The sequence below is a fragment of the Lissotriton vulgaris genome, chromosome 11 (genome assembly GCF_964263255.1).
Source record: "Lissotriton vulgaris chromosome 11, aLisVul1.2, whole genome shotgun sequence".
Classification (NCBI taxonomy): Eukaryota; Metazoa; Chordata; class Amphibia; order Caudata; family Salamandridae; genus Lissotriton; species Lissotriton vulgaris.
Genome location: NC_141699.1, coordinates 604226114 through 604243702, shown reverse-complemented (window position 1 = coordinate 604243702; position 17589 = coordinate 604226114). Strand labels below are relative to the sequence as shown.

The following is a 17589-nucleotide window of genomic DNA, read 5'->3' as shown; positions in this document are numbered from 1 at the left end:
AGGCCCGGACGGCCTCCCGCTGATCTTTTATCAAGTGTTCCTAGCCCAGCTCCGTCCCTATCTGCTCAGGCTTTACCACTCCTTCTCTGACACGTCTGGCCCGTCCTCCGACATGGGAATGGCGGAGATTGCGTTGATCCCGAAACCCGGAAAAGATCCTGCGCTCTGTGCTTCCTATAGGCCTATCGCCCTCTTAAATACGGATCTGAAGATCTATACCAAGATTCTGGCCAAGCGATTGGACCCCTACATGCCGGGGCTTGTGGACCCGGACCAGGTGGGTTTCATTAGGGACCGACAAGGGGCGGACAATGTACGCCGACTGGCACACCTGGTGGGCAAGGCACGACACTGGGACATTCCGGCTTGCCTTCTCTCGCTTGACGCGGAGAAGGCCTTCAACCGGGTGGACTGGACCTTCTTGAGAGCGGTGCTCCGGAGGCTCGGTCTAGGTCCTAGAATGATAACTAGCATTATGGCCCCGTACCTTGGGCCGCAAGCCAGGGTCAGAGTGAACGGCCAACTAACACCGCCGCTGCAGATATATAGGGGTACGAGGCAGGGATGCCCGCTCTCGCCGCTCTTGTTCGCCCTCGCGGTGGAACCACTAGCGGCACTGATACGACGCGACCACAGAATACATGGAATAGCCCACGGGGGGAGGGACAACAAAGTGGCGCTATTTGCCGACGACCTGATCCTCACTCTCACACACCCCAGTGAATCCCTGCCTGCGCTTCACGAGGTTCTGTGTCTATATGAACAGGCATCGGGCCTCAAAATAAACCACGACAAGTCCTGGGCGCTCAACCTCACTATACCCGCTGACGAGCTCCAACCGCTGAAGGCGGCGGTGCCCTACCAATGGGCGGAGGGCCAAATTAAATACCTGGGCCTCACGCTGACCCCCTATCTGGACTCCTGGTCTTCGGTAAACTGGACGGAGTGTCGTAAAGCGGTTCTGGAGGACCTCCGGAGGTGGAGGCCTCTGATGATTTCCTGGCTGGGGCGTCTAAACGCGGTCAAAATGTCGATTCTGCCCAAAATCTTGTACGTCTTTCAGTGTCTGCCCACCCCGATTCCGCTTCATTGCATCCGGAGCCTCCAGCGAGAGATCACTTCCTTTATCTGGGGCGGGAAACGCCCACGGTTCTCGCAGAAACTCCTTATGGAACCGAGGGACAGGGGCGGCCTGGCATGCCCCAACTTGGTTCACTACTACTGGGCAGCACACCTGCGCTTCGTAGTGGAGTGGGGTGCTCGTGCAAGTGACAAGCACTGGTTCCACATGGACCGGGCGGTCACGGGACGCACTATATGGGACCTGCCGTGGCTCCCGCGGGCGGCGCGCTCTAGGAGCGCCTACATAGCAGTCCCTACAAAAACAGTCCTGGATATATGGGACAGGATTGCCGTGCCCAGGGGTCTCACGACGTTCCCATCCCCGCACACGCCGATAGTGGGTCACTTGCAATTCCCTCCGGCCCACAAAACACGTACGTTTGATGTGTGGACACAGGGAGATTGCAGAGTCATTGGGGACCTTTTCCTCGGGGGCCTGCCCAAGACCTGGGAGGACTGCAGGGAAGAGTTCAGGCTCCCCCCGTCGGCTGGTTTTCAGCACACCCAGCTACGTCATTGGACCGCGTGTGATGAAGTATATCAGGCGGCCACCAGGGCTTTCACACCCTTCGAAAAGCTGGCGCGCTCTCTCGGGGGGCTGAAGAGACTAATCTCGCAAATATACCACATACTGCAGCACCCTAAGTCAACCCCCGCACACCCGTACCAGAAGCAATGGCAGCTGACGGCGGGAGCGGACATCGAGCCCTCCCAGTGGAGCAGGCTGTGGCGCGATATCCCCAAGATCTACCGCAGCGTCCCGCAGCAGGAAAATGCCTATAAATTGCTCACCCAATGGTACTACACTCCGCTGCGTCTCAGCAAAATGTTCCCTAAAACCTCGCCGATGTGCTGGAGATGTAGCTCTGCGACTGGTGACTTTGTGCATATATGGTGGGCGTGTCCAACCTTGACAATCTTTTGGAAGGAGGTACTTAGCCATATCAGAGGGGTGCTGGGGTTCCCCATACCTGAAGAAGTGTCCACAATACTACTCGGCATCTTCCCTAGCACACTCAAGGCACTTACCCGCAGCGACTGGGTACTCGCACTCCACATGCTAGGGGCGGCTAAGCAACTCATAGCCCTGTATTGGAAACGTACTGAAGCGCCGCCCATAGCATCCTGGTTTGTACGCCTTTGGCAGGTACTCGCGCTGGAACTGCTCACGGCTAGGCTACAGCTGAGAGACACACGCTTTACAGCAGTTTGGAAACCCCTAGTGCGATACCTCTGTTCGATACAACATGCACGACACGTGCCCCCTAGACTCCGCACGCTACGCCTCTTTGAGGACGCCATTGCCCCTGCGGATCCTGCCAGGCTGTGTCCTTGAGTGTTAGACACACTACGGTGTCCCGCGCTGCAGAGCACGCCCCCCCCCACCTTGCCCCCAGACACGCCGCCCACAGCCACTATCCCTTCCCCTCTCACTACTCTCTGACCTCAGACTCTCTTGCTTCTTATACTTTCTTTCTTCCTACTTGCTGCTCTGGCCTTCGTCTCGTTTGGAGACAGATGTGCCCTGTTGGGCTGTTTACTACGGTTGGGCTAGTTGCCGGTTATATACCTCCTATGAATAGTGGGCGCATGCCCACGTGTGATGAGCCTCTGTCTACCCCTCCATAAGCCTCGCGGCCGGCTCTCCTGAGAGAGTTGTAGGCACGGCGCTGTGTTAAGGCTTTGAGCCGGCTCCAGTGGCTACGCAAGCATAAGAACCATTGCAAACGCGGCCGGCCTCTACAAGAGGTTGTAGGCTTAACGCTGTGTTTTAGATAAATAAATGTGGCCTGTGTGGGCCTGAACAAAAAGATCCGCCGGGATTAGGTCCATACCGGGGGCTTTACCTCGGAGAGTAAGTGCCAATGCCAGCTCAACCTCAGAAACCGTAAAGGTGAGTTTTCCGCTTTCTGGGGTCTGCATGAGTGGATTGCTAAAGGGATTTAAAGTCTCATCGTCCCCAGCTCTAAATTGGGCCGAGTAAAATGATACCCAATCCTCGAGTGGCACATTATTTCCGGGTGTAGGAGAGTCAATGTTTTTACCCCATTTAACCAAATCCCAAAACCTTTTCTGGTTATTAGAGGATGATGCCTCTAAAAGATCTAACCAGAACTCATCCTCCCACTCCCGTTTGGCTTTACTAAGGGTTTTTTTGTAATGGAGTCTAGCAGCTCTCACTTTAACCATATCCCGAGATTTAATGGCAGAAATGAGAGCTGTATGAGCCTCTCTACAGTCCTTGTTATACCATTTTTGGGGCAAAGGATTAGTTTTAGTAACAGCCTTCCCACATGGTTTGGATAACATTGATTTTAAGCTATCAAAGCACTTAATATGAACACCCATCACACTATTTACAGCTCCATTCGCCATCCCCGACATATCTATTTGCAACATTTCATTAAGTGCATTTCCCACTACAACATTGATATTGTTTAATAAACACTCATCTTCTATAACCCGTGACCACTTCAATCTCCTCCTATCATTGGTAAGTAGGACATCCCCTGTGTAGGTTGCAGATGGTTCCTCCCTTATATTTAGATCCGGTGTCTTCAACGATAGGAACAGTGGGTTGTGATCACTTTCCGGGCGCTCTAAAACTGCCATATCAATTAAGAGAGCCCAATGCTCCATGTCCAGTAAAATATAATCAATGCGGCTTTGCCTCCGACCATTATCAAAGGTACATTTTCCCTTCACATCAGAGGCAGAGCGGCCATTACATGCCCGGAACCCATTTTGTAAGCAAAAGGCCGTCCAGGACACTGCAGCCTCTGTAGCTTTAGCCATCTTCTCCAATTGCAAGTCTGGAATACCCCATGCAGAATCATCTGCCATAGTCCATGTATCGCCCATATCTAACACGGGTTCTATAGTACAATTTAGGTCCCCAGCAATGATAGTAGTGATACCTCCGTCCATTTTCATTATCATGTGATCAACAAGGTTCAACAGGGGGGGGCATCGACCACCAGGAAGGCCTCTAGCATAGATGTTAATAATATTCATAACTTGCTTGTTCCCTTTGTTTAATATAATGGATAACAGATCCTGATTCTCCACCGGGAACTCCGTTGGGTAGAAGCCCAGGGATTGTTTCACCCAGATTAACAAGCCACCTGCAGCCCGCCCTTTACCTCCTTTGGTTGCGGGTTTGAAAAAGTTAATATAGCCCAGCTTATGGACAGGTTCCGTTGCCCATGTTTCCTGCAACAGGATAATATCGTAGTTGTCCATAAAACTTGACCAATCCGCAGACACAAGTCGTGCCTTAATACCCGCTATGTTCCAGGACAAAATTTTCAGATGGTCGTTCAAATTGCCTGGCAACAGAGAGCGTAAGGGCTGTACAGATCCATGAGCAGCCCCTATATCATCATTATCTACTAGATGCTTAACACAGTCTACCGGGGCAATGATTTTCTCCTCTATCAGGGACCCCTGGGCAACTACGTGTGGTCTAGGGCTGTTTGGCAGATATGTTCGGCCTCCTTCCCTGTCAACTAGATTGGTCAATTGAATTGGGCATACCACGTTATAATCACTCAGGACTTGGGCTATCACACTACCAGTCGGAGATTCACTAAAGGGATCGTTGAGTCAATCTACAGCTTCCAAACCAGTAAGTGGGCCAAAATGATTAAAGAGGAAGGGGCGCTGGCCGTCAATCGGGGTCAATACCATGGGATGTCTCGCAGCAGGACCTTTGCGAAACAAAGGATAAGATTGGAAGGGTATATGCCGTCGCGGGTAAAAGTAGGATAAATCTAATGTTTGAACATCCCCCTGCCTTGCAAATCTGGGCACTCGTTTAATAGCATCTACTACCCATGAATCATTGAACGATATAAGGATACAGTCTCCTTCTAAATCTTTTGCCTCAGGCCCCACCCAATCTACTCTCCTCACATACAATATCTCCGTAGGAGTGGAGGGGGGTAGCGGGCGATTTTTGTTCAGCCAAAAGGTGACTTTATTACGAAGGTCACCATATGATTCCCTAGATCCTGGTTTTAATGGTGCTACGCCTGTCAAAACGATGGTGTGTAAGGCCGCTTCGGGTGGCAGATCAACACTGGGGATGTTTGGCCTTTTACGCCCCCCCTCCCTGCGACTGGTAGAAGCAGTATTTTGAGTTCTTAAAGTGCTTGGTGAGGGACGATTTAAGTTAGATTGTATTAGAGGACCCATATGTTGACGCCCAACCATATTTTGTTTAGCCTCTATTTTTGTTTGGGGCATTGGTACCTGAGTCTGAGAGCTAGCTCCTAGTTTAGGAGAGGTGGTAAAAGAAGTATTAGTTTTTTGACCCCCTTTGACTATGGTTTTATTTATTCCTGTCGTTTTATTGAGGGAATTTTTGCCGTTTTCCATATTCTTACTAGTAACCTTACTGGGTGCCTTACTTGGTGCTGGTGCATTAACAGTGCCCTTATTATTTAAGCCACACAATGCTTGTAACATTGCGTGGTTTGATTGAATCAGACCCTCCATGCTATCGATCTTTGAGGTCATGAGCCTAGTCCGCTCCAGGACTGGTAAGAGTAGTGTTTTAAACATGGCCTCCATTTTTGCCAGCAGAGCCTCATCACTATTGAGGCACATGGGACATGTAGTGGAGGAACCCAAAGCCAAAAGTGAGGGACATAGCATATTGTTAGGCACCGAGGGTTTTAGCAGGTTTGGTTGGGGCTCAGACCCCTGGCGCCATTCCCCTTGAACTGTATTTGCTTTATTGGGTTTCATATTTCTTTCCCCTGACATTCTAGAATCCCGTTTTCTCTTTTTGGTATTGGGGGCAGAATTGGATATAGGTGGATTAGTTTTTTCAGCAGGGTTGGAGATATTGGATTGATTAAGGAGAGGAGTTCCGGATAACTGGCTAAGATCCTGCTCCTCACTAATCACGGAGTCATTATTCTCCATTCCAATCTCCTGCGTATCTTTGGAGTCGTTAATACTAATCCTTTCTACCATTATTTTGTCCCTTGTGGTCGGGCTACCCCCAATATTTTCTATATGGACTATTGCGTCTGTAGTGGTGGTATGGACACAATTGAAGGCAGCATGGGGTACAGATGGTGCAGGGGAGATAGATGTAGCTAACGCCCCCAGTGAGGATCGTTTTCCACTAATCAGATCTATTGAGAGCCTTTTCTCAACCATGGCAATTTCCTTTTCTAAGATGCCAGTGGCCCGTCTGATAAAAGCGTCCAAGGGGCCAGAGACAACGCCATTAGGTGTATTGATTTGAACAATACGTTCCTTCCCTGATCTTAATGGCATTTTGGGTGGTCTTCAGAACGTCCAGGGGGAGTGGGCCTAGGCCGGACTCTGCCGTACTCGAACGGCCTCAAACGGCCCACTCTTTGCCCGCTCTTTGCCCCGAGCTGCGTCCCGCGCTGCGGGAGATTACGTCTATTATGTAGGGGACGTAAGGGGCGGGGGGCGGGCCAGCAGGGAGAGCGGACCGTCAGCTGTTTCCCGGTCTCGCAGGGACTCCTGGTCACTGGAGTCCCTGCACGCTCGCAGCCCCGCCGAGCCTCTCACCCGGACCGCCTTAGGAGCCGCCTTGAAGCCCGCTGAGCACACCAACTCGAAGCGGCACCCGCGGAGCGGGTGCGGCGAGAAGTCGAGCCGGTTTTGCAGGGTATGTTACACTGACACACGCCGTCAGTTTCCAGATGCCTCCGTCGATAGGTTCAAACAAATGTCCCAATGGTGGAAGGTAGAACGCTCCTTTTACCAGCTACAAGGGGCGGGGGGCGGGCCAGCAGGGCGAGCGGACCGTCAGCTGTTTCCCGGTCTCGCAGGGACTCCTGGTCACTGGAGTCCCTGCACGCTCGCAGCCCCGCCGAGCCTCTCACCCGGACCGCCTTAGGAGCCGCCTTGACGCCCGCTGAGCACACCAACTCGAAGCGGCACCCGCGGAGCGGGTGCGGCGAGAAGTCGAGCCGGTTTTGCAGGGTATGTTACACTGACACACGCCGTCAGTTTCCAGATGCCTCCGTCGATAGGTTCAAACAAATGTCCCCATTTTACTCACTTGCCCACAGCCTGAACTAGCACAAACACCTATAGGTGAATCGATACTCGGTATGCAGAATAATAGGTTGATATGTTGCATGGCAAAAATGCTTAAAAAGAACCCTCACTGGTATGACTGACATATATTACTGTAACGTTTTTTACAGTCATTGTTGAGATATTTAGAATTGTTTTGCACTATAAAGGATATCAGAATAGAGCATCATATAGACTCAGTTCAAAGACCTGCCGTTGAAGGAATATTTTACCTGCCCTAGACATCGCTGCATAATGTAGTGCTATGAGGCCCAGGAGCGGTGCTCCCTCCCTTGAGCCTTATATAGCTGGATAATTGCTGCTAACTACCAGAAGAGCCCCCACACCCCCCACACTAGGACTCATCGCAATTATCTAGAGCTGTGTTGCCTAGGGCCTAGTGGCCCCTCTCCTGGGCCTTGTAAAGCTAGGATGTGGTCTCGAAGCGCAGAGTAGGGCAAAGCATTCAATAAAAGGCAGAGTTGAACCAAATCATGGTGGGTAGTGTAATCCTAGGGCAATGGCTTTCATTAAGGCGGGTTCTCTGGGTCTCTAGCCAGTCAGTAATTTGGATCAGCTTTGTATTGACATCCTTTACAGGGTGAAACACTGATCGATATCTCAACATTGACTGTCCACAATTTTGAGCTACCCCATGAGCTGTGAGGCCCAGAGGAGTGTGGTTCTGGGCATTGTAGCCCTAGTGTAGCACTGTGCATCCCAGGAGTGGGTGGCTGCCTGCACTCGGCCTAACACCACTGGATAATCGCTGCATGGCCCAGACAAGGTCGCCCAACCCCTGGATCTCGCAGCCATGATCCAGTGTTGAGGATCCCAGGAGAGTGAGGCTCCATTTCCTGGGCTTTGAAGCTGCAGAGAAGAGCTTTGATGATAGAGACTGGAGAGAGCCCTGCCACGCTGGCTTCTCCCTCCTCCACTGACCCAGCTCTCCTCACCCTATTCACACACATTTGCATAGGTTTACTATTGCCATGCTACCACTGTTTTGTGTCTATGCAAAAGGACCAAGCATGTTTGGATGAGTGGGTACTCTAAACATCTTTGTGACCCACTGACCGCTCTTGTGAGAACTTACCACAGCCTTTATACTCCACTGCAGTGCTCTCATACATAGTCCACCACAAATACCCACCCACAACCTGAGCTCACACAGACACCTATTTGCCGCTCAGGTTGAGGAAGCTGCTACTAGAGTGGCAGAAAGAAGCAGCGCCCTCTAGCATTGCATGTGGTGCAGATCGCTCTGTAACAAACTCCTGGTGCTAAAAAATCAGCGCGAGAAGGGTGACTTACCACACTCCACTGCTCGTGGAGCTCCGCAGAGTTTTTATGGCACTTTGCCGAATTTCATGTAGCAGAACTCTGCAAACTCCGCCCAGGCCTGGTATTTTCATGAATTGCGTCTCTTCTCATTAGTAATATAAGAAAGACCTTACAGGGGTAAGGTGGGTAACCTGAGCACTCCTATGTGCTTGAAAAAAGCAAGTTTGTACAAAAGTATTCAAAAGTTCAAAGTTTTATTCACTTTGTGATTTAATAAGTATGATTCATCTTTCTGAATCCAAAGTAATCATTTTGAATAAGATGCCTTGAATTAAACATGGCGTAATCACTCCAAAGTCACAAAAAGTTCAATGCGTCTTGATAGTAATTGTTGAACAACATAAATCAATATCCCCGATGCATTTCAAGCTGAAAAACTCTTCTTCAGGGGGTCAATGTGTTCTACAAAAGAAGTAGGAGAAACCGAAGTTATTAATCAGGGCCCGAGTGATGGTCGATCAAAATAAGAGAAATGACCAAGGTAATCAAATAGGGTTATGGTGGATAAACGGACGGGAGGTTAAGGTGCTGGTCTAAAATTGGTGCAAAAAAACGTAAAGTGATTGTCCGTGTGAACCAAGAATAAAAATAAAAATACCGACAGGATTATAACCCTGGATGTGACAAGTACATGCTGACGAAAGTGAATGAAATCTAAAAAGCCCCAAAAATGTGGTGGATGTATCATGCGATACACAAAGGAAAAAATAATTCGTAGTGGCATTTAAACAAGAACCGAAATATGGTGAGTGGCAGCGATAGCTAGGTGTCTCGGATTTTGAAACCGTGATTTGCCAGTAACAGATATTTTGCTTACCCAAACGTGTAAACGCGGTGAGACGCTTAAGTTCAAAGATCCAAACACGGTGAGACGCCATCCTGAGAATGCGGAAGTGCAAAGAAGCTTAGCGCATGCGTGTGTTATCTCAGCCGAGTGAGATAGAAAGTGGACTGGGGTTGTGAACTCATCCAATTCACTTTGCTGCACAGTTATTTTAAATATCAAGACACATTTTTCATCCAGCTCTCCGGCGTAGCGATGGGGAATTGTGCAGCCCCATCATACGCAAATCTTTTCATGTATGATTTTGAAACCAAACATATACTGTCCAACCCACATTGGCAAGATCATCTCAAAATCTACTACCGGTACATAGACAACATTTTTCTAATTTGGACTGGCACTGAACAACAACTCATCTTTGCCATCAGTCACCTTAACACCATTAACGACAGAATCCAATTCACCCATAACTTTAACCGGACCAGAATTTCATTCCTAGATGTGGACATCACCATCAAAGACACCAAACTAGACACATCTTTATACACCAAACCTACCGATCGCAACAATTACCTCCATTATTCAAGTTTCCACCAACTTAGCCTCCAGAAACACCTTCCGCATTCATAATTAATGCGAGTAAAGAGAATCGCTTCCTTAGACGAAACTTTCAAACAAGATAGTACCATCATCATGAACAAATTTCTTAACAGAGGTTACCCTAACCAAGTCGTTCAAACTTCCCATGCCAGATTTACTACTATTGACCGATCCATTTTACTCAAACCAAAACCAAAAATAATTTCCAACGAACAACGTAAGGTTTTTGTTTCAAAATTTTCCACCAAAAGTCATTTGATCAAATAAAGCATTACCACTCATTTGCAAATACTCCAACTGGAACGTGATTTCAACACAATTTTCAATGAGTTGCCTATTTTTGCCTACCAACGCTCTAAAAACTTACGGACAATCATAAAACCTCGTACTACCCAGTCTACTGTTTACAAAGGAACAATTCCCTGTAATAACTGTCAGAATTGTCACAATATATTACCAGGGAATAGTATAACTCATCCCAGCAAAGGCACGCCAATTTGGTTACAAGTCAATGCCACATGTGACACTACGAAAGTTTTGTATCTATTGAAGTGCCCTTGCGGATTACCCTATGTAGGGAAAACTGAACGTAAAATCAAAACTAGATTAAATGAACACCGGAGCAACATCAGAAATAAAAATCTGAAATCTTGTGTTTCCTCTCACTTCACACAACAAAATCACAACAATAGCCAAATTCGCTTCCTCATTTTAGAGGTCGCCAAAAAACCGGAGGGCATAGACCCAAGAAAATACCTTTTTCAGAGAGAACTGCATTGGATATTCAAATTGGACACCGCCCACCCTAAAGGACTCAATGAACGTCTGGAATTTAGCAGTTTCCTCTAACCTGCATCCTTGACTCTGTTCACTGCAATTGTTGGTCCTCTTTTTTGACTGCATTTTTTTTTGACAGCATTCATATATGTACTCTAACCTTTTTTGACCGTACTCATATATGACATATTTTGTTTCTTATATTCCTTTCTTTCTTCCTCTTTTTTCTTCCCTTCTTCTATTTACCTTTTCTGCTCTTAGCATTACCCCCTTCCCCCTTTTCACACATCTTTTACCAGACACACTATCTTGCTCTTTAGTGTTCTCTATTCACACCTGTTTGTAAGCATCTGGCCGTAACATTCTGTCATTTCGCTTTTTTCCGACACTCAGCTTTTGTGTTTCAGCTGTCACCATCTTTTCTTGATTACATTTTCCATCACCCCATTTACTCATTGTCGTCGTTTTTTTTCATCTATTTCCTTCAATTTCTTTTAGCTATTCTTTTTTATCATCTTAATTGCTCTTTATTGCATACGATGTTTATCGTCTATTTTGCACACTACATATCCAATCATTGATGTATTTATTTGTTTACCGTTTCTTTCCTTCAAGCTGTTACATTGCTTTACTAGTTTCACTCGCATTGCCCCTCTCGGTTCACAACCCCAGTCCACTTTCTATCTCACTCGGCTGAGATAACACACGCATGCGCTAAGCTTCTTTGCACTTCCGCATTCTCAGGACGGCGTCTCACCGTGTTTGGATCTTTGACCTTAAGCGTCTCACCGCGTTTACACGTTTGGGTAAGCGAAATATCCGTTACTGGCAAATCACGGTTTCAAAATCCGAGACACCTAGCTATCGCTGCCACGAACCATATTTCGGTTCTTGTTTGAATGCCACTACGAATGATTTTTTCCTTTGTGTATCGCATGATACATTCACCACATTTTTGGGGCTTTTTAGATTTCATTCACTTTCGTCAGCATGTACTTGTCACATCCGGGGTTATAATCCTGTCGGTATTTTTATTTTTATTTTTATTCTTGGTTCACACTGACAATCACTTTACGTTTTTTTTGCACCAATTTTAGACCGACACCTTAACCTCACGTCCGGTTATCCGCCATAACCCTATTTAATTACCTTGGTCGTTTCTCTTATTTTGATCGACCATCACTCGGGCCCTGATTAATAACTTCGGTTTCTCCTACTTCTTTTATAGAACACATTGACCCCCTGAAGAAGAGCTTTTCAGCTCGAAATGCATCAGGGATATTGATTTATGTTGTTCAACAATTACTATCATGACGCATTGAACTTTTTGTGACTTTGGAGTGATTACGCCATGTTTAATTCAAGGCATCTTCTTCAAAATGATTACTTTGGATTCAGAAAGATGAATCATACGTATTAAATCACAAAGTGAATAAAACTTTGAACTTTTGAATACTTTTGTACAAACTTGCTTTTTTTAAGCACATAGGAGTGCTCAGGTTACCCACCTTACGCCTGTAAGGTCTTTCTTATATTGTCAATATCTCGCCCCTTCTGGACAGAAGGAGTTCACCCTGAGCACCCTGAAGGATTGAACATTATTGATTACCCGTAAGAATATTAGAATCACTTTGGAGTGCAGCGCACTTCATTCTCCAGTCTTCTCATTAGTAAACATCAAGCTTCCATTTAGGAGTAGTTTTCACTTCTGGGGAATTTCACTTTGACTGATAAAGTGACCGCACCCATTTTAGGCGAATTTCGAGCTTACACGTATCATGCAACTGAAAAATCCATAGTTTAATTTCATATCGATAGACAGCGGCTTTATAAAAGAAGCACTGGTAATGCCAGTAGGTCTGGCTTTAATGTGTAAAGCAAGTAAACACATGAGCTTCACTAGAAGATTTGTAGTGTGCAAATCCACATTGAGTCTTTCAGAAGAGTTTACTTACTGTTTTTCGAACTGTAATTAAGTACTTATTTTTGTAACTCCTCATGGTGGCTGTCTTGTGAAGAGGCTTATGTTCATCACAGTACGCTATAGTTGGTAATGGTGACAAGCCAATGAGAAAGGTCAAAAGCATGAGTGCTTTACTGGAGAAATTTGTCTCACGCCTTTGGAGAAATTTGTTTCTTATGAAAAAATTACGTCAATAGCAGTGGGCCTTGCTTGCTTTCATAATGCCAACCGACTTTTAAGGGTGAATTGTTATTGCACCATGCTCAAGGCCCCTCTGACAAACCCCGGGGGATAAAGATTTGCATTGTGATAATGCTTGTAAACCCTGTTATGGTATATTCTTTTACCAACAGTATTTTGGTATATACTTGTAATTTTATACATAGTATTAAGCTGAATGTGTATTTATGTAGTTTTTATAGCGAGTGTGATATGGGATTTAATTTCCAAACTCGTAAGCTTCACACCTCTGCTTCCAGCTCCTCTGGTCTATGAAAAAGATCCTGTACATTCTTGCATGTGTTCCAGCTGTGGTCGTTTATTTTATAATAGTCTCTTGCTTAGACCGTGCAACCTGGTATTCCTTGCAGTAGCAGCTCCTCCGCAATGGCGGAGGAATATCGCCCCACTCACTGTAGAAGAAAAATAAAACAATAAAAAAAGAATTTTATTGTCGTTTTTTCTCTCTCTAACAGCCAATGCTGTCAAGTCAAGGGCTGGCCTGACCGGGCATCCTGAGTGACAACCACCAGTAGAGGAAGAGTTGTTGGGCACTGGGACTAAGATGGACGGCCAAACCATCATGCACACTTTGATTTCAGCAACCCAGCTGTTTTGCTGTATTGCTGTATTGTACAGCTGGTTGGAGAAACGGCAAAGGTTACCAGTCACTTACTGAGCACCCAACCAAGCCACTCGGACCAATCCTGGAGCTGCTCACATGCTGATAGTAGCTTCTTGGTTGGGTGGGAGTGGCCCATGGACTTCCTCCTACTTCTTCACCGAGATGGCTGGCAAAGGGAGCGTGAGGGAAGTGTTTTTTTAAAATTATTTGCCCCCCCTTACCCCTTCCCCCAGCACTGCTCCACCAGTCCATTCCTTGGGCTCCTTGAGGTTCTGATTAACAAGCTGCACATGATATTGTTTATGGTAATATGCCTGTGCACATTTAATCATGGGCATGAATCCACTGCCCTACAACCGTGACACTGGCTTCAGATCGAACATCTGACTAATTTCAAGGCTCTGTGCTTGGTTCATTGTGCCTTCTACTACAAGGAACCCAAGATACCCTGCCAGCTTCTGATGATGTATGTAACCTCCAAACCCTTAGAATTGACTATGTTACTACACATCTAACTTCACTTCGTTTTGCAAGAAGCTAAACACCTCGCTCTTCTGTTAATCTCCAGATCTGTTCTCGTCCTTCCTTTATCTGTTTTGTCTATTTCTTGTGTTTCCGTTCCTGGCGCAATCATGCCGTTGGCGTACACTGTGCTTTTAAAACAAAAAAATAAATACATAGTAAGCATGGCTAGTGTACTCCCTTTCTTGGTGACCTGCTGGGGTTCCCATGAGCTCTGTGTAGCAGAGGGTTTCAGGGACATGTCGGAAGATTGGCTCAGCTAAAGAGTTGACAGGACTATGGCTGGCAGAATGGGAGTGGGAGTCAGATGTAGTATGAGCAGCGGTGAGAGCGGGTGATCTCAGAAGCTTGTGCTGGAGCCTGTGGATAATACAAAAAAGTGTATCCATTGTGCATAGTGTGCAAAAGTGTCTAGTCGTACGAGCTACCAAGCACTTTGTCATTCTGCTAATGCACTTCGAATCCCCTGAAGAAAAAAAGAATTATTGGCGTGTGTCATATAACCAGAAGTCTAATTTCAGAGATACGCCATGGTTAAGTGAGACAAGCTGGGGGACGATCACAGCAAATGGAAGATGTAGTTGCTGTGTCCAGTCCTGAAACTCATCCGTTCTCTTTGGGTCCAAGGGGTTTATGAGAATATGAAATGCAAATCCTAATATTTCCTATTGTGCGTTTCTCATACATCATATTTAACACAATTTACTACCATTTCCAACTTCTGGTTCTGAGAGCCCTCGGGTAGGTGGCCCCTCTGGAGGGTTCTTCTGCGGGGAGAGAAGGAGGGAGTTGTCTCTAGATCTCCTGTCACAGCCAGTGCTTGTTTGTCCTTACCCTCCGTGTCACATACCGAAATGATCCGGTGTGTTTTAATCCTGTTAACCTTTTGTATCTTTCCTCTTCATCTTGTTTAAAAGAAAAAGTGTCATCTGTACTCTCAGTGGCACTCCTATTATTGTCTAAAAAGGTTGTGCTATTTTCATGAATGTCTCCAGTCTTTGGGCTTTCCATCAGCCTTTCTGCTTAGCATGGGTTTAGCAATGCCTGTCCTGGTGATTGTATCGGCACGTGGATTGCAGTTTATATGTTGTCCTCGGGTTACTACATGGCACTGTGCTGTCTTGGTTTCTTGCTGGATCCATCGCATCTGGGATCCTGAAAAATACTACTCCTTTGTGTGCTCACTGGTGTTGCGATCGTTGTGGTGCATAGTATGAATAGTGGGTGCCATCCTGGATCCTGTCAGCAAATCGGGAACACTGAACAGTCCCAGAGCTTGTCATGGGACTATTCCACCCTGGTCAATTTTCAGGGTCCACCCCATTGAAGAGACAAGACTAGACTCCTCGGCCACCACACCTGTGGACCGAAGAACCCGCACGTCACAGACGTCAATACATGAATGCTAAATCTTTGTAGGTGCACAAAGAGTAACTATTTTTAATGTAAACCACCTGTGACTACCCATGTTCTTGCCTAGGTTGAATATTGGTCTCTAAAGACAATGGGAATTTTGGTTCATTAAAAAAGTTATTGGTACTTCTATTTCTACAGTCAGATGCTGTATGTAATCGCATGTCTTCTTTTCCAGGCTTATGATCAGAAGAATATCAGACGTCGAGTCTATGATGCTCTGAATGTGTTAATGGCCATGAACATTATTTCCAAAGAAAAGAAAGAAATCAAATGGATTGGCCTTCCAACAAACTCAGCTCAAGAATGTCAGAACCTCGAGGTGAGTGCAAGCCGGCAGTCCTGGGCCCCCTGTGTGCATGCATGTGCTTGGTGTTGAGTAGCACTTTCTACCGCTTGCGAGGTGCCAAAACACGATGAGCGGGTGGGTGGCACGTTGCACCATGAGGAAGGGCTTTGGTTGTTCAGTTGCAGTGTGGCCTATGTGGGAAGCGTTTTGGTGTTGTGTGAGATGGCCAAAGTTGTATTTTAATCTTGTCTGAGGATGCTGTTGCGCGGGCAGATAAAAAGCAACAGCACACTGTCAAGTCAGCCGCCTTTTTTTAAGATTTAGTCAATCGGGAAAGCTATTTTGTTGGTATTACAAGACTACGTCTTATGGCATCCAAAGGGAGAATTCTGTAAATTTTGCACCTACCTTTAAAGAATGCATCATGCTTCGCCTGTGGGTGCGCACGTGGCATTCCCAAGCTCCTGAATGCACGTTTTGTGGTCCTGTGACTGTCTGCTTTACTTTCCTGAACTGAACTGCTGCCTTTGTGATTTTCTTTAAGTACAGAGCAGCAGCCTTTCACTTAAAGGAAAGCGCAACATTATTGAACAAAGTTTCGTAATTTTATAAGCAGTAATCATTGATGTAATGATATTAATGAAGTTCTCAAAAGGTATGAAAAGTGCTATATAAATTAAAACACAATGTGTTTTTGGTATCTCTATTAACACAGTTTGAAATGATTACATGCTGCTCGGTCACAAATTAGGATAAAAAACATAATTATACAACAGCGCCTTCTCTCAATTGGAAAAAATAGTGTTTTTTCCAGGCATTTCTAATACATACGTACGTCGCTCAAATAATGAAATCTCTGTACATGGGAGACAGAGAAAGAGATTCAAACGTAAGACAACGCCTGGGCTCTTTTACATACTCTCTCTGGTTTTCTTTGCTGGTTTGGCCTGCGGGCTCAATCTGTGAAGAGAGTTGCTCGCAGTTTCTGCCTCATAGCCTATTACCTGTGGAGAGCTAGAAGAATTAAGTGCTTTATTTTCTGGTTGGTTTTGTCTGTGCTTTTCCTTTGTTTGGCAGTGCACATCGTTCCCTTGCAGATCCTGCTCTCTGTTACCGGGAAAACTGTATTGTTCTTTGCCTGTGTTATGCTCGTATTTTCCAACGTTGTGTGAGGGGAACATACTGCCACTGTGTATGTGTTGTGTCCTGTAGTAGGGAAGTGACTGCCCTAGGGGTATCAATCTGGGACCTGCACTCCGGGGCATCTAACCCTGACTAGGCCTAACACGTGGCCCTATAATTAACTCAGTCAGACACTGGGAATAACTTGGTTGCTCGGTCTGCGCGCATCAGAATGCGTGCGTGCGTGCAAGACCTCTTTTTATTATAGGGAGTCACATGACTCGCACGCCACACGCCCAGGACGTCGGGGGCGTGCCTCCAGGAACATAACATTCCTCCTAAAATAAGGAAAAACCAGAAACACAGCAACAACTCAAACTCAAACGTTTTTCAATCAGTCTCAGGTAACATTTTAGTAAGAACACCTTCAGCGTCCTTTGATTGCAGCAACATCACATCTATTATTCTTTTCTGCTACATAGACATTCAGTAGGAACAGTCTTACGTGAAGTAGTCTCGTAGCCAGCAGGAGGGAACAGGATTGTTTCTTAAACGGTGCTGCGACCCCCTTTGACTCAGCATTTCCGCTCCAGCCCCTGATTCGGGACCTGGTGCCTCTCTGTCTGCCCCCTCCGGATCTGGAGCCTCCTCGAGGGCCTCCGCGTCACCTCCCACTTCTTCACTTGCTGCTCTCAGATCGCTACTTTGGCTGACCTCGTGACTGGGTGTTGATTCAACAG

The 17589-nt window shown here is 46.5% G+C and overlaps 1 protein-coding gene across 6 annotated transcripts in view; it reads left to right on the top strand.

Moving 5' to 3' along the window:
• The window catches only part of TFDP2 (transcription factor Dp-2), a 631051-nt gene that overhangs the window by 346228 nt on the left and 267234 nt on the right, over positions 1-17589 (top strand). For all 6 annotated transcript variants that reach the window (XM_086943706.1, XM_086943705.1, XM_086943703.1 and 3 more), the window contains one exon: positions 15617-15760. In XM_086943706.1, coding sequence (XP_086799832.1) covers positions 15617-15760 — 144 coding nt within the window. The remainder of the gene's footprint in view (positions 1-15616; positions 15761-17589) is intronic.